A 17,600-nucleotide genomic window follows, 5' to 3' on the forward strand; every position below is an offset into this window, starting at 1 on the left:
GAGAGTGGGGTCGGAGTATTTAATTCATTATTTTATAAAATCTTCATTCATAAATGCAGTGGCCTCAAAACTGAGCAGCGAACCGAGATCAGCAGTCGAAGTGGAAGAAAGGGGAAGGGCCCAGGGAGTGGCGGCGCGCTGTTTGGAGATGGAAGGCTGATTGTGGCGCGTGCGCGTCGGCCGTGTTTACTCAGGTCCGAATCTCCCTGTGGACGTGCTAAAGCGGACAACTTGTGCTGGAATGACATCACGGCAAGAGTCAACTCCTACCACGCCTCCATCTCGTTCACTCCAGCTTATGGGGATCAAAGTCGGCACCTTTTAATATACTAAGTGTGACCTTTTTTTGGTTTGATTGCGGCAGTCGAGTGAGGAACACTGCGGGGGTATGAATTGTGCACCACACAGATGATCCCTGACCTTTAGAAGAAACTGCACACTGGCTTCATTTTACACACGTTGGTCACAGGTACAGTTCTGACCGCACTTCATATGGCCTGCACTCTGCTTTTAGCAGCAGCAGCTTCGCTTTGCTGGCTCAGGCCCATCCAGGCGGCGGAGCGAGACTGGTCGGCCCCGTCTGAGGGCAACCTCTCACGTGACCGTGGGCGATGGCCTGATGAGGGACGCTGATTGCCGCCTGCAAAACCGAAATAAGAACGACGCGATGGCAGCGATTAGCAGCCGGTCTGTCTGAGCGGCAGCTGTGACTACGTGCGGTTCGGCCAGTGAAGCCACCGACCAGGCGTACATGGGCAGCTGCATGCACTCCGGCACATACTGCACACGCCCACATTAACCCACTTCCTGCTCGCTTGCTGGTAAAGAGCGTTAGATTCGGTCTGGAGCTTTTTAGCGCAATTAGCACCGGCTTCCTGCTGCAGGCCAGCTTCATGTGGGGATGGAGGGGGCCCGGGCTGACCCTCGGGGCTTTCTTTCATTTACATTTTACATTTACAGCATTTATCATACGCCCTTATCCAGAGCAACTTGCAATCAGTAGTTACAGGGGACAGTCCCCCCCTGGAGACACTCACGGTTAAGTGTTTTGCTCAGGGACACAATGGTAGTAAGTGGGATTTGAACCTGGATCTTCTGGTTGATAGGCGAATGCTACCACCATTCCACTGTCCGGTGAGGACTATGACGGCTCATCCACCAAAAATTCATGTTTTAATCAGCAGCCCTCTTAATCCGAAGGATCCTGCAGCCCTGAAAAGGCCAGTTTGCGGGTGCATGATTGCTGGCAGGCTGTGAGACCGAGTCTAAGCGCGCAGGTCCGGATTGACTGACTGGTTGTGGTGTGGAGCTCAAATCACATTAGATTGGTTTGTTACATCCATTAGAGAGAAATTGCAGTTCCTCTTGAAGACTGTATTGTGTTACGGCAGTTCTCCTGTTGGCTCGTTGAAATTCGCTTCCCTTGAAGTCTTTGTTATTGCCTCGCTGTGCCCACGTGTGCTTTACAGAAACTGTGCACAGTAGCAGCACACATTCCTGCTTGTCCCGTCAGGGGCAGATTCCGTCCCGGGTTGATCGCTATCGCAGCGCGAACGTGCACTTTGTTGTGTATGAGTGGGACTCACGTATCCTGAGGTCTTTTCCACCAGGAAGAAGCTGGTGCTGAGTCACTTTTGATCAGGACAGGTTGTGAATGCTCAATGTCACATGAATGAAATGTGCTCTACAACAAGGGTCCCCAAACCCTGAGCCTGCAGGGCATCAGTTCTGCACAGCGTAGATCTTTCCATCTTCCACCAAAGCTGATTCAACTCAACCTGCTCTATACAAGTCTATATTATCCAATGAGAGTCGCGGCCTTGTTCTCAGGTCGAAAGATCTAGGTTTCACAGGAGAAGTGCGAGGGTCTCTTCACTGCTCATTTGGTGGCAGCTCCAGGCATCCATGTTCGCAGCCTGTTACGCAGAACCCAGCTGCAGCGCCCTGCCTCACGTCTGCACAAGGATGATTTCTGTGTCTGGCGCAGCTCTGCCCTCCATCGGAGGAAGAAGGGATAATGAATGAAAGTAGGTCAGAGCGAAAGCGGGAAAGGAGGGGTGTGTGTGTGTGTGTGTGTGTGTGTGTTGTGGGGGGCGGGGGTCGTCCTAAAACACCCAGTATGTGTGAATGATATGGATGTGACTGATCTAATATGCAGGACCAAGCTGCCAAGCCATTCGCCTCTGTGCCCTGATGTTTTGTTGCCATGGTTACCACAAAAGGGAGACTTTCATGCGAATGAAGGTAAAAGAGCTAGGTGTGTGCTAGGGTGTGAGGTGAAGAAAGAGAATGATCTGACCTATATTGTGGCCATGACAAGGAGAATGTTTGGTTTATTCTGTGCCCTTATTAGGGGAGGCAAGACATGGATCAGAATGTTTTGTTACCCTTCTTTAGTAAGACCGAAATGTGTAAACCTGCAAAACAAGAGTGTTAGTATTGGTTCCATCCTGAGAATTCCTTTAGGAGTATGGAGAGGTTCAAGAGAGATCAAAGGCCGGCAGTATGCTTGAGATGGGCAATACAGTTTACTTACATCAGAAGAATTCTGGTCATCAGGCTTTTGTTCAGGCCTCAGCCTCAATATACGCTCAGTATACTAGAGTAATGTCAGAGTAAATACGATTGGAACTATCCTATTTAATCTTGAGGGCTTGTGGGAGCATTTCAGGGTCAGGGAACATATTATAGCGTCAGAGGTGAGAACATGCATGCAGCTCTGGAGCTTAAAAACTCTTGAGCGCTTTTACAGCCTCGAATGACGTTGGACCAATAAATGTGTGCACTGAAAGCATTTTGGAATTTGGACCTGCAGACAGGAGTTTGCTAAAGGGACACCGGAGTTGCTGCTAGGGCCTGTGTCTGGCTTTTTTCTTGGCATCTCACCTTTTTAGGATGCATTTTTGTTTTGGCAGGTTGGGAGGGGTCATGTGGAGGTAGGACAAAATGTGCTTGTCAGGGGTTTTGAAGAGCATCAAGAGTATTAAGCCTATCACCTTAGTGAGCAGTGGGCAGCCATTAAAGGCGCACTGGGTTCAGTGCCTGGGAGCAGTGTTGAACAACCCATTCATTTAACAATTTTTATGATAATAATTGTAATAATTTTTGGTTTGGTTGTCATCATTATTCTGGTGGTAGTAGCCTAGTGGGTAACACACTTGCCTATGAACAAGAACCAGGTTGAAATCCCACTTACTACCATTGTGTCCCTGAGCAAGACACATAACCCTAAGTTGCAGGGGGCGCTGTCCCTTTAACTACTGATTGTAAGTCGCTCTGGATAAGGATGTCTGATAAATGCTGTAAATGTAAAATGTCTTACCCAGTTATTTCATATTCCATTACCAGGAAGTGTATGACTTGTGAGTCTGCTGTGTGTCCTTCAATACTGCCGACGAGCTCTTTAAACGCTGCGCTGTTGCATAACAGTGAAATTTAATATGTAAGACGAGACCAGTTAATCACTGTAATCATTCTCCTGGAAAAAAGTGCAGGAGCCACCAACAAACAGCAGATGGCGCTGCTTCACTTTGCATTTAGCTGCTTGGATACCACCCGAGATTCCGTTTTGTTCACTCTAGTCTCTTCCACACCTTCAGCAGATAAATCAGGTCAGGTGAGTTTCTGTCTTCGGTAAATCTAAAGTAAAGTCAGTTTCTGAGTAGCTCTGGTTTTAAAAAGCTCTGTTGAAGTGTGCCGCACCATTATACAGGTCACCTATGCTGGTGTGTAGGGGAAGAGCAAGACACAAGTCACATTCAGCAGCTGGAAAGCAAACTGCTCGGTGGCAAACTGCAGGTCATTTAGAGGACTCTGTGTCACATCAAGGGCCTGTGTTTGTGTGTGACACAGTTTGTGTGATTTTGCATGTTCAGGGTGGTAGTAGCCTAGCGGGTAACACCACTATTTATTAACCACTTACTACCATTGTGTCCCCGAGCAAGACACTTAACCCTGAGTGTCTCCAGGGGGGCGTGTCTCTGAAACTACTGATTGTAATGTTGCTCTAAATAAGGGCATCTGATAAATTTACGTAAAAAAACGTAAATTTACATTTTTACACACCTGCACAAGTGCAATGGAAGATTCTAGATGTGAGTGGGACAGGAGGTCCTTTTCTTTGTGTGTGTGGTAGTGCCAGGGAGTGCAGTCCAGCTTACACCGTTTCTCCATGCTCATGCCACATGCACCTCTCTCTCTCGCTCTCTCTCTCTCTCTCTCTCTCTCGCATTTCCACCCTCCCTCCGTCTTTTTCTCCAGATCACCTTAATATCCACATCTCTTCCTGGCCTCACTCATATACCTATTTCTCCGTCCACCCATACCTGTGGTGAGCTGCCTGGTGCGGACGTCCATGGAGATTGCTGTAGATGGCTGAGCAGCTCTGTACTGGCTGGTTTCGCATTGTTGCAGGTAAGTGGCTCACCCCGGTTAAAGTGTGTGTGTGTGTGTGTGTGTGTGTGTGTGTGTGCGCGCGCTTGCTCTGTGCTGGTGTCCCTCTGCCTTTACAATTAAACTGTCCACTGGACTATTAGTAGACTTTATGAAAATGGTTCCTAAAGGCACCTTGAACACAACCCTTGGCCTGAGTTTTAGCGTATTTTTCTCACGCCTCTTCCCATAAGCAAAGATTTATTTTTTTTTGTTTATAAAGTAGGTCACCCTGATGCTATTTTAGATATGTCTTCTGTCCCTAATGCTTTTAAAAGTATTTTGTGTGTGTGTGATATAACTAATGCATTCATTCATCTCTGCAACCTTCGCTCTCCCCACCTCTCTTGTTGCCCCCTTTCAGGTTCCGACCTTTAACAGCAGGGGTGTCCAGTCGTAGCCACAATGGACCCCGGTTTATTCTGTTCAGACCACCCAGTCATTACTCATAATTATTAAACCAGTTTCAGAAAACAAACCCTAAATATGCACAACAACTTTTTTTTCCACCCACTAGGATTACTCTGCATGGATTTATAGATTCTGGGTTTATGTTCAAGTCCCTAAGGCCGATTTACTAGCAATCAGTTACTACTATTTACTTAGCAAACAGTTAAAGCCTAACTGTCTAACTATATGTCTAACTATATAGTAGTAATAGTAAAGTAGCAACTTAGTCTAGGTGTGTAACTGATAGCAAAGATGGTTTTAAGTTAGAAAATATCCTTCTTTCCAATGCATGGAAATGATGAAAACAATTTGCAGTGTTTTCTTACACCTCAGACACATTAGTAGTTACGCTTTAGTTAATGAAACTACTAATGTTGATTTTATGTGAAATAAAAAGGTTAATATTAACAGGATATGAATATTGGGTAATTATAATGGAAAAGATTGAGTTAATCATCAGTTACCTCTGATCAGGTAGTCGTGCTTGTCGATCATACGAAAGACACAAGAGTCCAGTAGTTCCTGACCCTGCTACTCTACTGCAGGACCGCTGGCCGGAGCAAACCCACCATAGTGCAGCTCCGGTGATCATTAATAGTTAATATGTGGATAATTGGGAGCATGGGGGAACATTCAAAGAAGTCCCTTAAAGGGACTGGGTGAGGGTAACACTGTTTTAACGCTTAATAGGATTGAAGCTGTTTACTTTGACATTGGCTGTTTTTGGATGCAGGAAAAGGAGGCTGCCAATGGAGCCAATGGGCTTGCAACAACTGAAACAGGAACTTTTAGCTACAAATAGGCATGCAAATTTACTAATGATCATTCCAAATACTATTTATTTACTCATTTATTGTATTTGTAGTGAAAATGTAAAATGTTTGGTCTGTGCCTTCACAATAAAAAAAAAAAAAAAAAATCATTCTTATAAATGACAGGCAGAGGGCGCTAGAGCAGAAAGAGAGAAACGGTCACATGGAGCGCAGCATGACTGGGCAGAATGAATGTCTGAGGCTGAAGCGCTGTCTTCTGGCTTAATCTGTCACTGCGAGAACAGAAGGGGGAAAAGGCATCTCCAGGTTCGCACCCGCAACGTCGCTGCCACGTCGGGGCAGCAGGTCTCAGTCGCTCACCTTCATTACAGCACTGAGTTTTGTATTATATGAAATGTCATTGTATTGTAATATTCAGCGAATCAGTGAAATGATGCTAATGTAATTACATGCGTAACAGACCCCCTCGTCCCTGCCCTTGGTCATTCCCGGGCCCATGGCATGTAAAATTCATTCTTTCCCTCCCCATTTCTCTCTCTCTCTCTCTCTCTGTCTCTGTCTCTGCTTGTCTTTCCTACCACTGTTCTGATTCGCTTCCCTCCTAGCGCCCGGTTTCACGCTGGCGTCCTGACGTCACGGCGAGGGGCTGTTATGGTACAGCAGCACAGGCGCAAACGCAGTGACTGCCAGCTGAGCTTCACACAAGGCAGAAAAAAACAGGGAGGGAGGAAGGGTGGGGATGTGCGCTCTGGGAGGAGGGGCTGATGGAGCAGCAGACAACAGGGCATATTACATGTCAGAAAACAGGAATCTAGCGCTCTACCCGGCAGTATAGATTTAATCTGTTCCTGACCAGGCTTTGGTGGAGAGAGAGAGAGAGAGAGCGCGTGTGTGTGTGTGGGGGGGGGGGCATGCGCAGCTCTATCATTATTCTGGAATTAATCTCATTCACTTCCATTCTGGCTAGAGGGGTGGGCACACGTCTGCCGCTCTCAAGGGAGACGGTGTCAGGAGATGTAAGCTGGGAGCCATGTGACGCAGGACATGCTCTCTGCTATTGGCTGAAAGACACTGTGACCTCAGCAAGCCTCCCTCCCTTTCTGTCTCTCTCTCTCTCTCTCGCTCTCTTTTTTCCCCCCTCCCTCAGCATCCTTTGGTGATTTGTGTAGGTTAGAGCAGCTACAGCAGCAGCAGATCCAGCAGTAGCATCCATGGCCTAACCCTCTGATCTGTTTTTTTGTTTTGTTTTTTTTTTTGTCTTTTTATTATTATTATTATTATTATTTATTTTTTTGTCTCTATCTTTCCCCTCCTCCTCTCTCTCTCTGTTTTTCTCTGTGTCTTTTGGAATCGTTTGGCCGCCCTGTATGGACTCTGGGACTGTGGAAGGCTAGGAGCTTAGCCACGTTCAGTGGCACGGACCTTTTCTATCTGTACATCTGCTAACCAGGGGCTTCCTCTCCCCCCGCCGCTCTCGTTTCAGGCTCCTTGGAGATTGAGGAATGCAAATCTGCAATCATGATGGAAGGTGAGGCTCAGTCCCTGCTGCCTGTTTTTCATAATGTGTGTGTGTGTGTGTGTGTGTGTGTGTTTTTTTTCCCATTATGGTTACCCAACTATAGCAATGCATGAGTGTGTGTGTTTATTATTGGTTTGTGTGTGTGTGTGTGTGTGTGTGTGTGTGTGTGTATGTCGTAGCTTTAAATGCCATAAGCTGGCTAGCTATTTTCAGTGCCTGCATTCCAGTTGTCATTCCCAGAGAGGAGCGGTCCCTCTGTCTGGATATCTTTTAACATCCATGTCCACGCTCACACACACACATACATACATACACACACACACACACACACACACACACATACATACACACACACACACACACACACACACACAATGACTGAGGATAATGTCCTCTTTTTTTTTGTTGTTGTTGTCGTTTTGTTTCCTCTCCTCTCACCCCCTTCTTGCGGCCTGCCGTGGTAAAGGATTATTTGGATTTATTGTGCTGTAAGGCTTATGTGCCCAGCTGGTTGTCCGGGGCCGAATTCTCTTTGTATAGTGAGCGTGCGCTCACGCTCGTGCACACGGCGCGTTATTTAGCAGGCTCCGCTGGGCTGCTGGTGCATTTTATTTTTCTGTGTTTTGGGTGGAGGGCTTTGTCAGTGTTGAGTAGATGTGGCTATCGGCTGGTTTTGTACGCATGGCAACTGGCACAGGCTTTTATGTAACACGTCCGTTGTGCGGGGAATCAGTCGTGCATTCACGCTTTTTTAGTCAGCTTCCTAGACTCACATTTTTATTGATTTAAATTACACAAAAATTCTTTTTTTTTTTTTTAACCTTCTGTGTTGGTTGGTTGTTGTGTAGCAGTCTGATTGTTCTGGTTTTGTGTAGGGTTCATGGTAACTATCAGTATGCAGTCAAACTGGACTGGCTTGCTATTGCAGCATGAGTAATGTCATTATTCAGGCCTATTTAGCCTGCTGTGTTTCTGTAACGTGCAGATGACCCAGTCGTGCACACACACATACACACAGACAAGGCAAAAAAAAAAAAAATCGCACCCACTGTTAGAATTTAACACACGTGTGATAATGCAGCCTGCATGCAGTCTGCCTAGTCACCTTCACGTTCATCTTATGTCGTGTTTTGTGCTCTTGTAATCGTATTTAGCCTCACGGCACACCCAAGGCTAAGTGGCAACCTTTCAGTGATTGGTTTAACGTTCTGGCCCTGCATCCATGTGTGTGTAGTATTATGTATGGAGTCAGATCACCAGTGGACATAGGCCCAGTTTAGTCATATTAAGCATGCTGAAGCTTTAATGAAAACTCCGTGTCTGTTCTTATTAACAATATATCCTAATGCTGACACAGTGTGGGCCCAAGTCACACTTGTACTGTGAGTATATGAAATGAGAGAATGTGTGTGAGTGTGTGAAGTTGCACGTTGGGCAGAAGAGGAGTTAGGTAAGTGACGGTGACAGTGACAGTGACTCCGGCTCCAAAATAGCCCCATGACACGGGGGTGAAGTTCTGTTAGCACGGCTGCGGCAGGCTTAGCCTCAGCGCGGTGATGTCTGGATTAGCCGCAGGTGCAAAATAGGAAGCTAATCCCCTTCGTGCTTTTAAGACTTGGTGGTGACAAGAACTAATTGGGAGGAACCGTCGGTCCCGGTTCGCCTGTAGACACCTCTCACCTCAGATGCCTTCAGGTGCTTCTTCTGAGCTCTTAGCATTTTAAAGTCAATGAATGACAAACCTTTACAGATCCCTGGATAATATCATTATATGTTATATTAATGACTAAGTGTATATTACTACACTTAGTATATTACTAAGTATATTAATGACTTAGTGAGCAGTGGGCAGCCATGACAGGTGCCCGGGGGAGCAGTGTCTGGGGACGGTGCTTTGCTCAGTGGCACCTCAGTGGCACCTTGGCAGATCGGAATTCGAACAAACAACATTCTGATTACGGGGCCGCTTCCATATCCGCTAGGCCACCACTGCCCCTTTCTACCACCTTAATGTAATTTTAGACATATGTCTGATAGAGAATGTTTCATTATTCTCCTGTCAGGATTATATATAAATTGTTATTGACCATGTGTCCACCATTGATGTAATATGTTGGATCTCCTAGGGAGTTACACATCGAAAATCTTATCCTCACATCAGCTCACCTGTGGTGTGAAGGGGCCAAAACCTTCCTGCAGCCTTGTTCTGGTCCAGAGACATCAGCACAGACCTACATAGATTTCCAGTAAGAAAGGGTGTACTGTTGCAGGTCTATTTTTGCCGTGCCGTTTAATTATAGCCGCGCTTCTTTTGCTTAACCTAGCTGTCCAGTTAGTCTTAATCTGAGAGTCGATGACTGGCCCACCATCGGGGACCAGGGAATGCTTGGCTGTTGCGAGCGTCTCAGCATCTCATCTCTCCCTGGTGGTGTTTAATGGCCGGGTGGGGACCCAACTGCCAGTCAGGAGAGGGGATTTAACGGAGCCTTGCTTTAAATAGGCGCAGGGGTGGGTTGCTTTTTCCTGTGGACAGTTTGAGGTTGGGTCCAGCCCTGCCCGTTTGGGTGTCGCTGTGGCCGCATAATTCACGGTCTTGCCATACAGGGTTTGTTTTACCCATGCTGCCTTCTGGCTTGGAGGTGGGGAGACATTGGAAAAGGTCACATATTTCGATTCACATATAAATTGAATAAAAAAAATATTGTTATTGAAACTTTAATTTCACTCTAAATATAATTGATGACAATGTAAGATAAAATATTTCAACATTAACAAATGAAAATAAGGTAATGCCATTTGTCTGCTGTACACTTGTGGTCTACCTATTTGCAACTTTTAGCTTCAGATTTATTTTTGAAGGTTTGTCACTGTTGTAAATAGTGCGGCTGATGTGTTTTTATTCGTGATGTAGAGACCAGGCAAAAGCAAGACCAGCATCAAAGCAGACGCAAAACCCAGGATGTGGACAAGCTTTGTACGTTGTACTCATACGTTGGGTGTTGGGTGTATGTGAAATTATGGATCAGGTGTTTTGGTCATGATGGAGGGGTGTGTTGCTAGTGAAGTCACCCATTACAGCAGGTGTCACCGAACAAGGTTTGCATTTTAAATCGGTAGTGGGTGTGGCTCACAGATTTTGGTTAACTAGGATACCGTTCATGCTAATAATAACAGCTGATAACTATCAGGGTAATCAGGAGCACAAGACAACATGAAATCCCGGTCTGGAATCCCGGAAATGTCCAGATTGTGACCGTTTGTGTACTGTAACACAAGAAAAGCTTTTCCCTGTATGTTGAATGCTTTCTTCAAATGTGCCTGATATTTGCAACGATCGCTTACATTTAATTTTATACAATTATTTAGAATTATTTGAATGGAGGGGTTGGGTATTTAGTTGTGCTTGATACACAGTTACATACAAAAACACTAAAACGGAACCTTAATTGGTGGAACATCAACATCTTGTAGTTATTTTGACTGGATCATATTCTGAGTTCCACTGGATGCACTTTATGGTTTAGTATAACCTTAAATATATCAAGATTGAAAGTACAGTGGAAAAGATTTATTGGTATTTTTATTGTTGCGTGAAATTTGAACATCTCAATAATTTGCTGTGGTCCAGGGCCATTCTTTGGTTGTGTAAGTGTTTGTATGTCTGGTCATTTTATCCCTCTTTCCCCTCCTCCACTTGCCCTGTGTGTGTGTGCTTCATAGGGCTGTGCGTTTCTATCACCACCCAGTACTGTACAGAAGCTCTGCAGTGTTCCAGTAGTGGCATTAGACGCAGCGACGTAGACTAAACACGAAGGGGCGTAGAAAAAAAGAGTGCTGCACAGATAAAGGAGGGAAAAGGGTGGGGTGCGTGAGGCTCGGAGCGCAGCAGAGATGGAAGGACGCAGATACAGACATGCAGTGTGCTGGAAAGAGAGTCGAGGGAAAGTAATGGCTGCCAGCACTGATAATGGAGGCCTTTTGTTGAGTCACTGCTGTCGTGTGTGTGTACGTGTGCCTGTGTGTTGCCTTCAGGTCTCTGTAGTCGTTGTAATGTAGCCCAGGGCATGTCTTCATATGGTAATGGGAGGAGGGTACGCGTTCAACTCCAGCCACATATTGATTTCTCACTTTCCACCATTTAATTCTGTCAGAAACGGCGTCTCTGATTCTTGCCCGCAGCGCCACTCTTGTCTTGGGTTGCCAGGCCCGTGCCCTCGCTGCCAACAGTGTGTCCTCGAACCGTTTTGACAGTGAGGACGCGTGGTAGAAGACGTTGTGTGAGCCTGAAGCCGGCTCGGCAGCACCTGCTTCCTATCCCGAGGGTTCCTGAGGGGAACAGATGCCTCTGCGCTTATCCGGAGATCCTTGTCCAGTTCAGCTTGCAGATGAATTTGCCTCCGTATGGTGTGCCTGCTCTCAGCTGCTTCCTGATTGGCTGTGAGGAGAGAGGAGCATCACGGCCCCTGTGTGGTCGGCTGGTTTATTTTGCTTATGTATTATTGATCTCCCTCCATTATTAATTCATCATCAGCTGTTTATTTATGGAAGCTTCAACTCATTCTATCTTTGGACCTTTTGTGCCTGTGTGTGTGCGTCACTTTTCACATGAATGTTTGTTCCGGCTGTCATTACTTTGTGGATTCAAGTTTTTAATGAAGCTTAGAGAAATTATGATTGTTGCTTTTGTTAGCTTGGGCAGCACAAGGTAAGATTAAGGAAGAAAGTAGATTAAGCGTTACTGCATGTTACTGCACACTATTGTATGGATTAGGATTTTATCAGGAATGATGAAACAAGTACATTTATGAATGGAGCTTAAATGGCACATCTAAGGCAATATTTTCCCAGAGCTATATAAGACATAGCACCGGGGATCAGTATTCACAGTGGTAGATTACACCACCAGTAGATTACTATTGCAGTAACATGGAAATATTGTATGTAAAAAAGACTTTCCCGTCATGGCACCTCAAGCCATTTGCTGGCTTTCGACACCTGTTGCTCGGGGGAGGTCATAGTTTAATAAAGAAACAAGCGGGGGTTCTTCACCAAAGACAAAAAACACAAAATGCCATGGACCTGGAATGTCCAATCTTACTACAGTAATAATTGTAGCATTTTTTGCCAGAACAAAACTAACTAGATTTGTCCAAGGAAGGACTCTGAAGACAAATATTTTTATTTTATACAAGGGATGTTTCCCCCTACTTGTACACCATACCTCCTCATTCTGGGTGATTTAAACTCATATTGTGCCAATAAATCACTTGCACAAGCGTATTGCAGCGCCCATCTCCCCCCTCAATAACATAACATCGTAAAACCCATTGTCTGTGAAGCGTCCCCCTGGACATTACATGTATGATTTAGACATCATCGGAGGCAATGGTCACTGCGGCCCACAAACTGAACCTTGTATAGGACCTGGACCGTGGATTGTGTGCTTCTAGTTGTTGTTGGTGTGTACTTCTAAAGGTGTGCAGGAAGTTCTAAAACCCAGGGACAGACGCTTCCAGACACCAGAACACATCCTTTGCATATTTCACATAGTTGATAGCGCAGATAGTTGTCATGAGACTTTAAATGCCATGAGGCCATGACTGTCCGCTAATTTGTCTGTTATCTGGTCAGCAAAGTGATTGGGCATGCACATGATGATAAAAAAAAATAATTTTAAAGCTGCACAAACCTGGAGTGTTGCTCACGCTCTCAGATGACTCACGAGAATTAGCCGTGGCCTTGGCTGTTCTGCGTTGTCTGAAGGATGGCAAACAATACAGAGCTGTGCTTCTCCACACTTCTTTAAAGACACATTGTCTTGAATGCTGCATCTGTTGCTTTTATTTGTTCAGATTGTTCGATTTGTGTCATTAGAGGTGGAGTGTCGTCCTTCAGGGGTCTTAATGAGGTGCTTCTGCCGGTCCAGGCTGCAGGAAAATTGAGGCTCCAGTGATTTAGGTTTGTTGTTGAGGGAGGGCGGCACTGGGGGTTCGAGAGGGTCTGACTCATACGCCCTCCTATCTGGCAGTTGGACCAATTGGATTTCATTAAAATCAGCGATATAGGTAGACCAAACATTCAATGGTTTGATTTTTTTTCTCTCTGCGCAGTATGTCAGAAAATGTATTAAGTATTAAAAAACATTCATAAATGAGACAAACAATTATTAGCAGTAGGTTTCCAGATCTGCCAGTTGTATGTTGTTGGTTTTTCTTCTTTATGGAATCGCATCTGTTTCTGCATTGGGAGTCCCTAGTAATATGCTGGTGTCAGCAGGATGTCAAACTACGGAGACTTTTCATTAAGGACTATTATTAGCCCCTCTCTCGTTTTTTCACTTCAATCTCAATCTCACGCTGCATTTTCACCATGTGCTTGGGAGAGTGTCTTTGAGCACTTTGCACTCGTTTCAGTGCTGTTTGAGCTAAGCTCCTGATCAACAACATTTCTAGAAGAAGCAGGGCTTGTGGATTTGGATTTTTGGTCATTTTGAATCAAATGTAGATGTTCTCCTTTGCTTTATTTGGTAGGAAAATTGGCTTCATTTTTAGCTCTTTTGGTAACCTGCAGTCCACTCTCTTGACATGCTGTGCTTAGTGCAGAGTGGACACACTTCCTGAAGCCCTGAGGCTACAGCAGACCTTTTGTAAGCAAATGTGTGGTGTAGAGAGTCCTTATGGTGCCTTTGTGGTTTCCGCTGTTTTTTTTTTTTTCCATATTTTGGTGCTTATGCAAGCACTGTTGATGAAATATTGTATGCAGCAATTAAAACTGATACAATAATAGTCATGCTCCACCATTGTTAAGTCTTATTTTGGACTCATTTTTAGGCCAGGCATTTTTCTACACAATTAGGTCCTTCTAAATTATGATTTACAGCTTCTGCTACTAATATGTTTCTTGAAACATGGATAATTAATATAAATGTAAAATAGTTTTCCCCTCCTAGAAAATCAAATTAGGCCTGCAAGGGCAAGTAAAGGAGCAGAGGATGTTGATAGATCTTTGCCAGTGTGCTTACATGTAGAAAATATGAGGCAGTGTTTTCACAGTAATCGTTAATGGTACCATTAAAATCTGTCTCCCTTATCCAGAGCGACTTAGTAGTAGTTACAGGGACAGTCCCCCGGGAGACACTCAGGGTTAAGTGTCTTGCTCAGGGACACAATGGTAGTAAATGGGCTTTGAACCTGTGACTTTGCAAAAATATAAACACCAAAGATATAATATTATATTCTAGTACATTAAATACTATTATATTGTGTGTATATATGGTCAAACATTTTGATATTTATTCAAATGTGTTTTCCATCTGTTTTCTTAATCTTTCCATTATCTCACACACCTATAAACTGTAGTTCAGAATATTTCACTCTGTGTTCTGCTTGATAATAAAGACTCTAATTTGGGGTATAAAGAATGCACACTTCATAGTTTTTGTAATATTGTTTGTGATGCAGTTTATTTCACTGGCAGATTTGCCCGACATACAGTGCTGCAGCTGCACCATTAGTGTGATTGGCTGCTTCAATGCTGCCGATTGGCCTGGAGGCTTTGAGTGGCTCAGGATCACCTCTTGCTTTGCAGTTTCCGCAACAGCACTCCTGCACATGCGTTTCTTCTCTCATTACATCTGCAGTTAACTGGGGTATAAGGTTGTTTCTACTTTCTGCTGCTTTTATAATAGCAGATGTGTGCAAATATTCAAAATAAGCTCATAATGGTGAGTCATTATTGCTGCTGTTATTTTATCATTTCTGGGCATTTAATAAACATGTGTTCGCCATGTGATGATATCTGCTGCTGACAGATCTTCCAAAATACACACACATTCGAGAGGTAATTGAATACTTTCATAGCAAACTGCGCCTATGAAACAAAATATACAATATTATTGCACATTGTAATAATCAATTATAATTGCAACAGAAATAAACGTACACTATTTTTTCCTGTGTTATGTATTTATGTGCTAATTATATATTGTATTGATATTTTGGTGCTGTAAATTTGGATCTGTTTGTAAAATTCAGATTTTTCTGTTTTGCCAGTGTATATGAATGATATTCTGCAGGTGTTCTGCTGCTGGCTCTGTTAATGCAATTGGTGAAATTGGTACTGCAATCCCATAACTGTGTGTGTGTGTGTCTGGGCTCCCTTGGCGAGCTTTAAACTTAATGAGCCAGATTGCTTTTTTTAAATGGAGCAACTGCCCTTTCTCTTCAAATTGATGTAAATAGGTTTGTCTAATTATCCTAATCAAGTCTATAATATAATGCATTTGTGGTTTTAAAATTTCCATACTAAAATCCCATTAACATTGCATATACTATAAAGAAATTGTACAGAACATTCTACTAAAAGAGAGATTTTTATCTTGCTCTTCAGCACATTTTGTGGTTTTGAAAAACAATACCAGTTTGTCTCACAGGCCAGAAGCTAAGCAGACCTGAGCTCTGTGGAACTTGCTGATCTTTTCTTAATTATTCACTGAAGCTTTTGGGTTCTTGGTTTGCTGCTTCATATTCTTCATATTTTGAAGCTTGAACCTGACTAACATTAGGATCGGCCATCTTGAGTTCCGCCTTCCATCTCCAGCACAGGTACAAAGTCTAATAATCATAAGAAATATAATTTTTTTTATCTCTTCCCATTCATTTTGGCTTGACTAGCTCATTTCAATTGGTTTTGATTATTTGCTCTCCATGAATTGCGTTGGATCACAGCTGGGTGCAAAAACCTTCTGTGAGGGGTACATTTTGGGAACTGATTCCTTCAGATTACTGATGCATTGTTCATTTTGTGTGCATTTTGTCTTTGATAAGCTGTATTAATAAATGCACATGCCATGTGATATGTGTGCGTTTATTTCAATATCTCTGATTTCACTCTGTGGTTTCCAGCCTTTTTTGGTTGGTTTTATGGTTTTATGTAAGGAGCAGTGTTTGGGGATGGTACTTTGCTCAGTGGGAGCTTGGCAGTTTGGGATTCAAGCCCACAACCTTCCGATCACTGGTCTGTTTCCTTACCCGCTAGGCCACCAGAGCAGTTTGTTAGCTGAAACTTGCATAGGTCAGTTTCCTAATATCTCACAGACTGACCGATTGACTTTGACACTAGATAATTCACCTCCTTGCTCTTGAGGTTTTACTACATTGCTTTTGGCCTTGTGCCTGCGAATACTGTCCTCTTGAAGGCTCAACTTCCTGCTAAGCTCAGCTTCGTCTTGCAGCACTGCCCTGCCTTTTGGTTGATTTTGTGCATTTTCATCAGCTAATGCTAAACCTTTAAATTTTTTGGACCAAGATGCATTTATGCAGTAAGCTGATCCTTATCCTGCCATCATGCCGGATTTTATCAGCAGTTAGCTAAATAGAGAAGGAAGGAAAAAATAAAACGTGAAATACAGACAACAAAACATTCAAGGCCTACTGCAGTATTCTTAAACACTGGAGCTCAGTAGAAAACACAGACTTCAGCAGAACAACAGTCACATATTATATTCAAGCATGGGGAGAGGGAGAAATGCTGAAATTCCTCTAGAACAAAAAGCTGAATGTCTGATCTTGACCTGGTTAGTCTTTAAATCTCAGACTCGGTAAGAATTTGTTGGGAAACAGGACTAACTTCTGATTCTGTGCCATATGAATACTTCTCCAGGGACATAATTTTCATCTGAGCTCATGCTATCTTGTCTTCAGTCCAGAGCGACAATCAGAAGTTACAGGGACAGTCCCTCTGGAGACTTGCTCAGGGACACAATGGTAGTAAGTGGGGTTTGAACCTGCGCCTTCGAGGCCTTCTGGTTCATAGGTGAGTATCTATGAATGGCTTTAGTGTGTATGAATGGCTTTAGACCATAATATTATGTATATATCATAACCAGCTATTGAGCCAACCCCACTGTAAAATCAAGTCCTGTCTTTTTCTCTCCCCCTATATGGTGCTTACCCTCCCACTCACCACCGGGAACAAATCCCCTTTAAGTAGGAGCAGCTTGTGCCCTGTAATGCTTTGCTAATGCCAGGGTGATTTTCATAGTTCCTTGCTAATGTGACCATAATGGCTGAACAGCCAAACCTTCTCTGTTTTACTTATCACTGTTGGTGTGTCTCAATTTGGCAGCAGCAGCGTCCAGGCTGAGTTTGAAGATCGAATTCTAAGATTGAAAGGTCTAATTCAGAACCTCTCAGAAACGTGTCCTACTTTTTCCTGATTTTTGGACACCCATTTTGCAATACATATCCCAAGATTCAACAAGTGACAGGATGCAGGAAACAGTTTAATATCACTCAGGGACCACAACCTCCCAATGATGTGGTCTGTGAAGTCCAAGCCTTTGTAGCTCCAAAGAGCTTTTACTCGCTAAACACATTTAAATATTATGTTAAATAGCTTGCACTGTATTTTTTTTTTTTTGTGAAATA

General features: G+C 43.9%; 1 protein-coding gene across 3 annotated transcripts in view; it reads left to right on the top strand.

Annotated features, from left to right (window-relative positions):
• sgip1a (SH3GL interacting endocytic adaptor 1a) overlaps positions 1-17,600 on the top strand; it is a 47,382-nt gene that overhangs the window by 4,159 nt on the left and 25,623 nt on the right. Inside the window, exons 2-3 of one of the 3 annotated variants that reach the window (XM_028999866.1) lie at positions 4,261-4,413; positions 7,138-7,182. In XM_028999866.1, coding sequence (XP_028855699.1) covers positions 7,157-7,182 — 26 coding nt within the window. In that variant the 5' untranslated portion in view covers positions 4,261-4,413; positions 7,138-7,156. Of the gene's footprint in view, positions 1-4,260; positions 4,414-6,830; positions 7,183-17,600 lie in introns of those variants that run through there. The other 2 variants (XM_028999865.1, XM_028999870.1) reach the window with 2 other exon arrangements.

Source organism: Denticeps clupeoides, chromosome 13 (assembly GCF_900700375.1).
Source record: "Denticeps clupeoides chromosome 13, fDenClu1.1, whole genome shotgun sequence".
In the NCBI taxonomy this organism is placed as follows: Eukaryota; Metazoa; Chordata; class Actinopteri; order Clupeiformes; family Denticipitidae; genus Denticeps; species Denticeps clupeoides.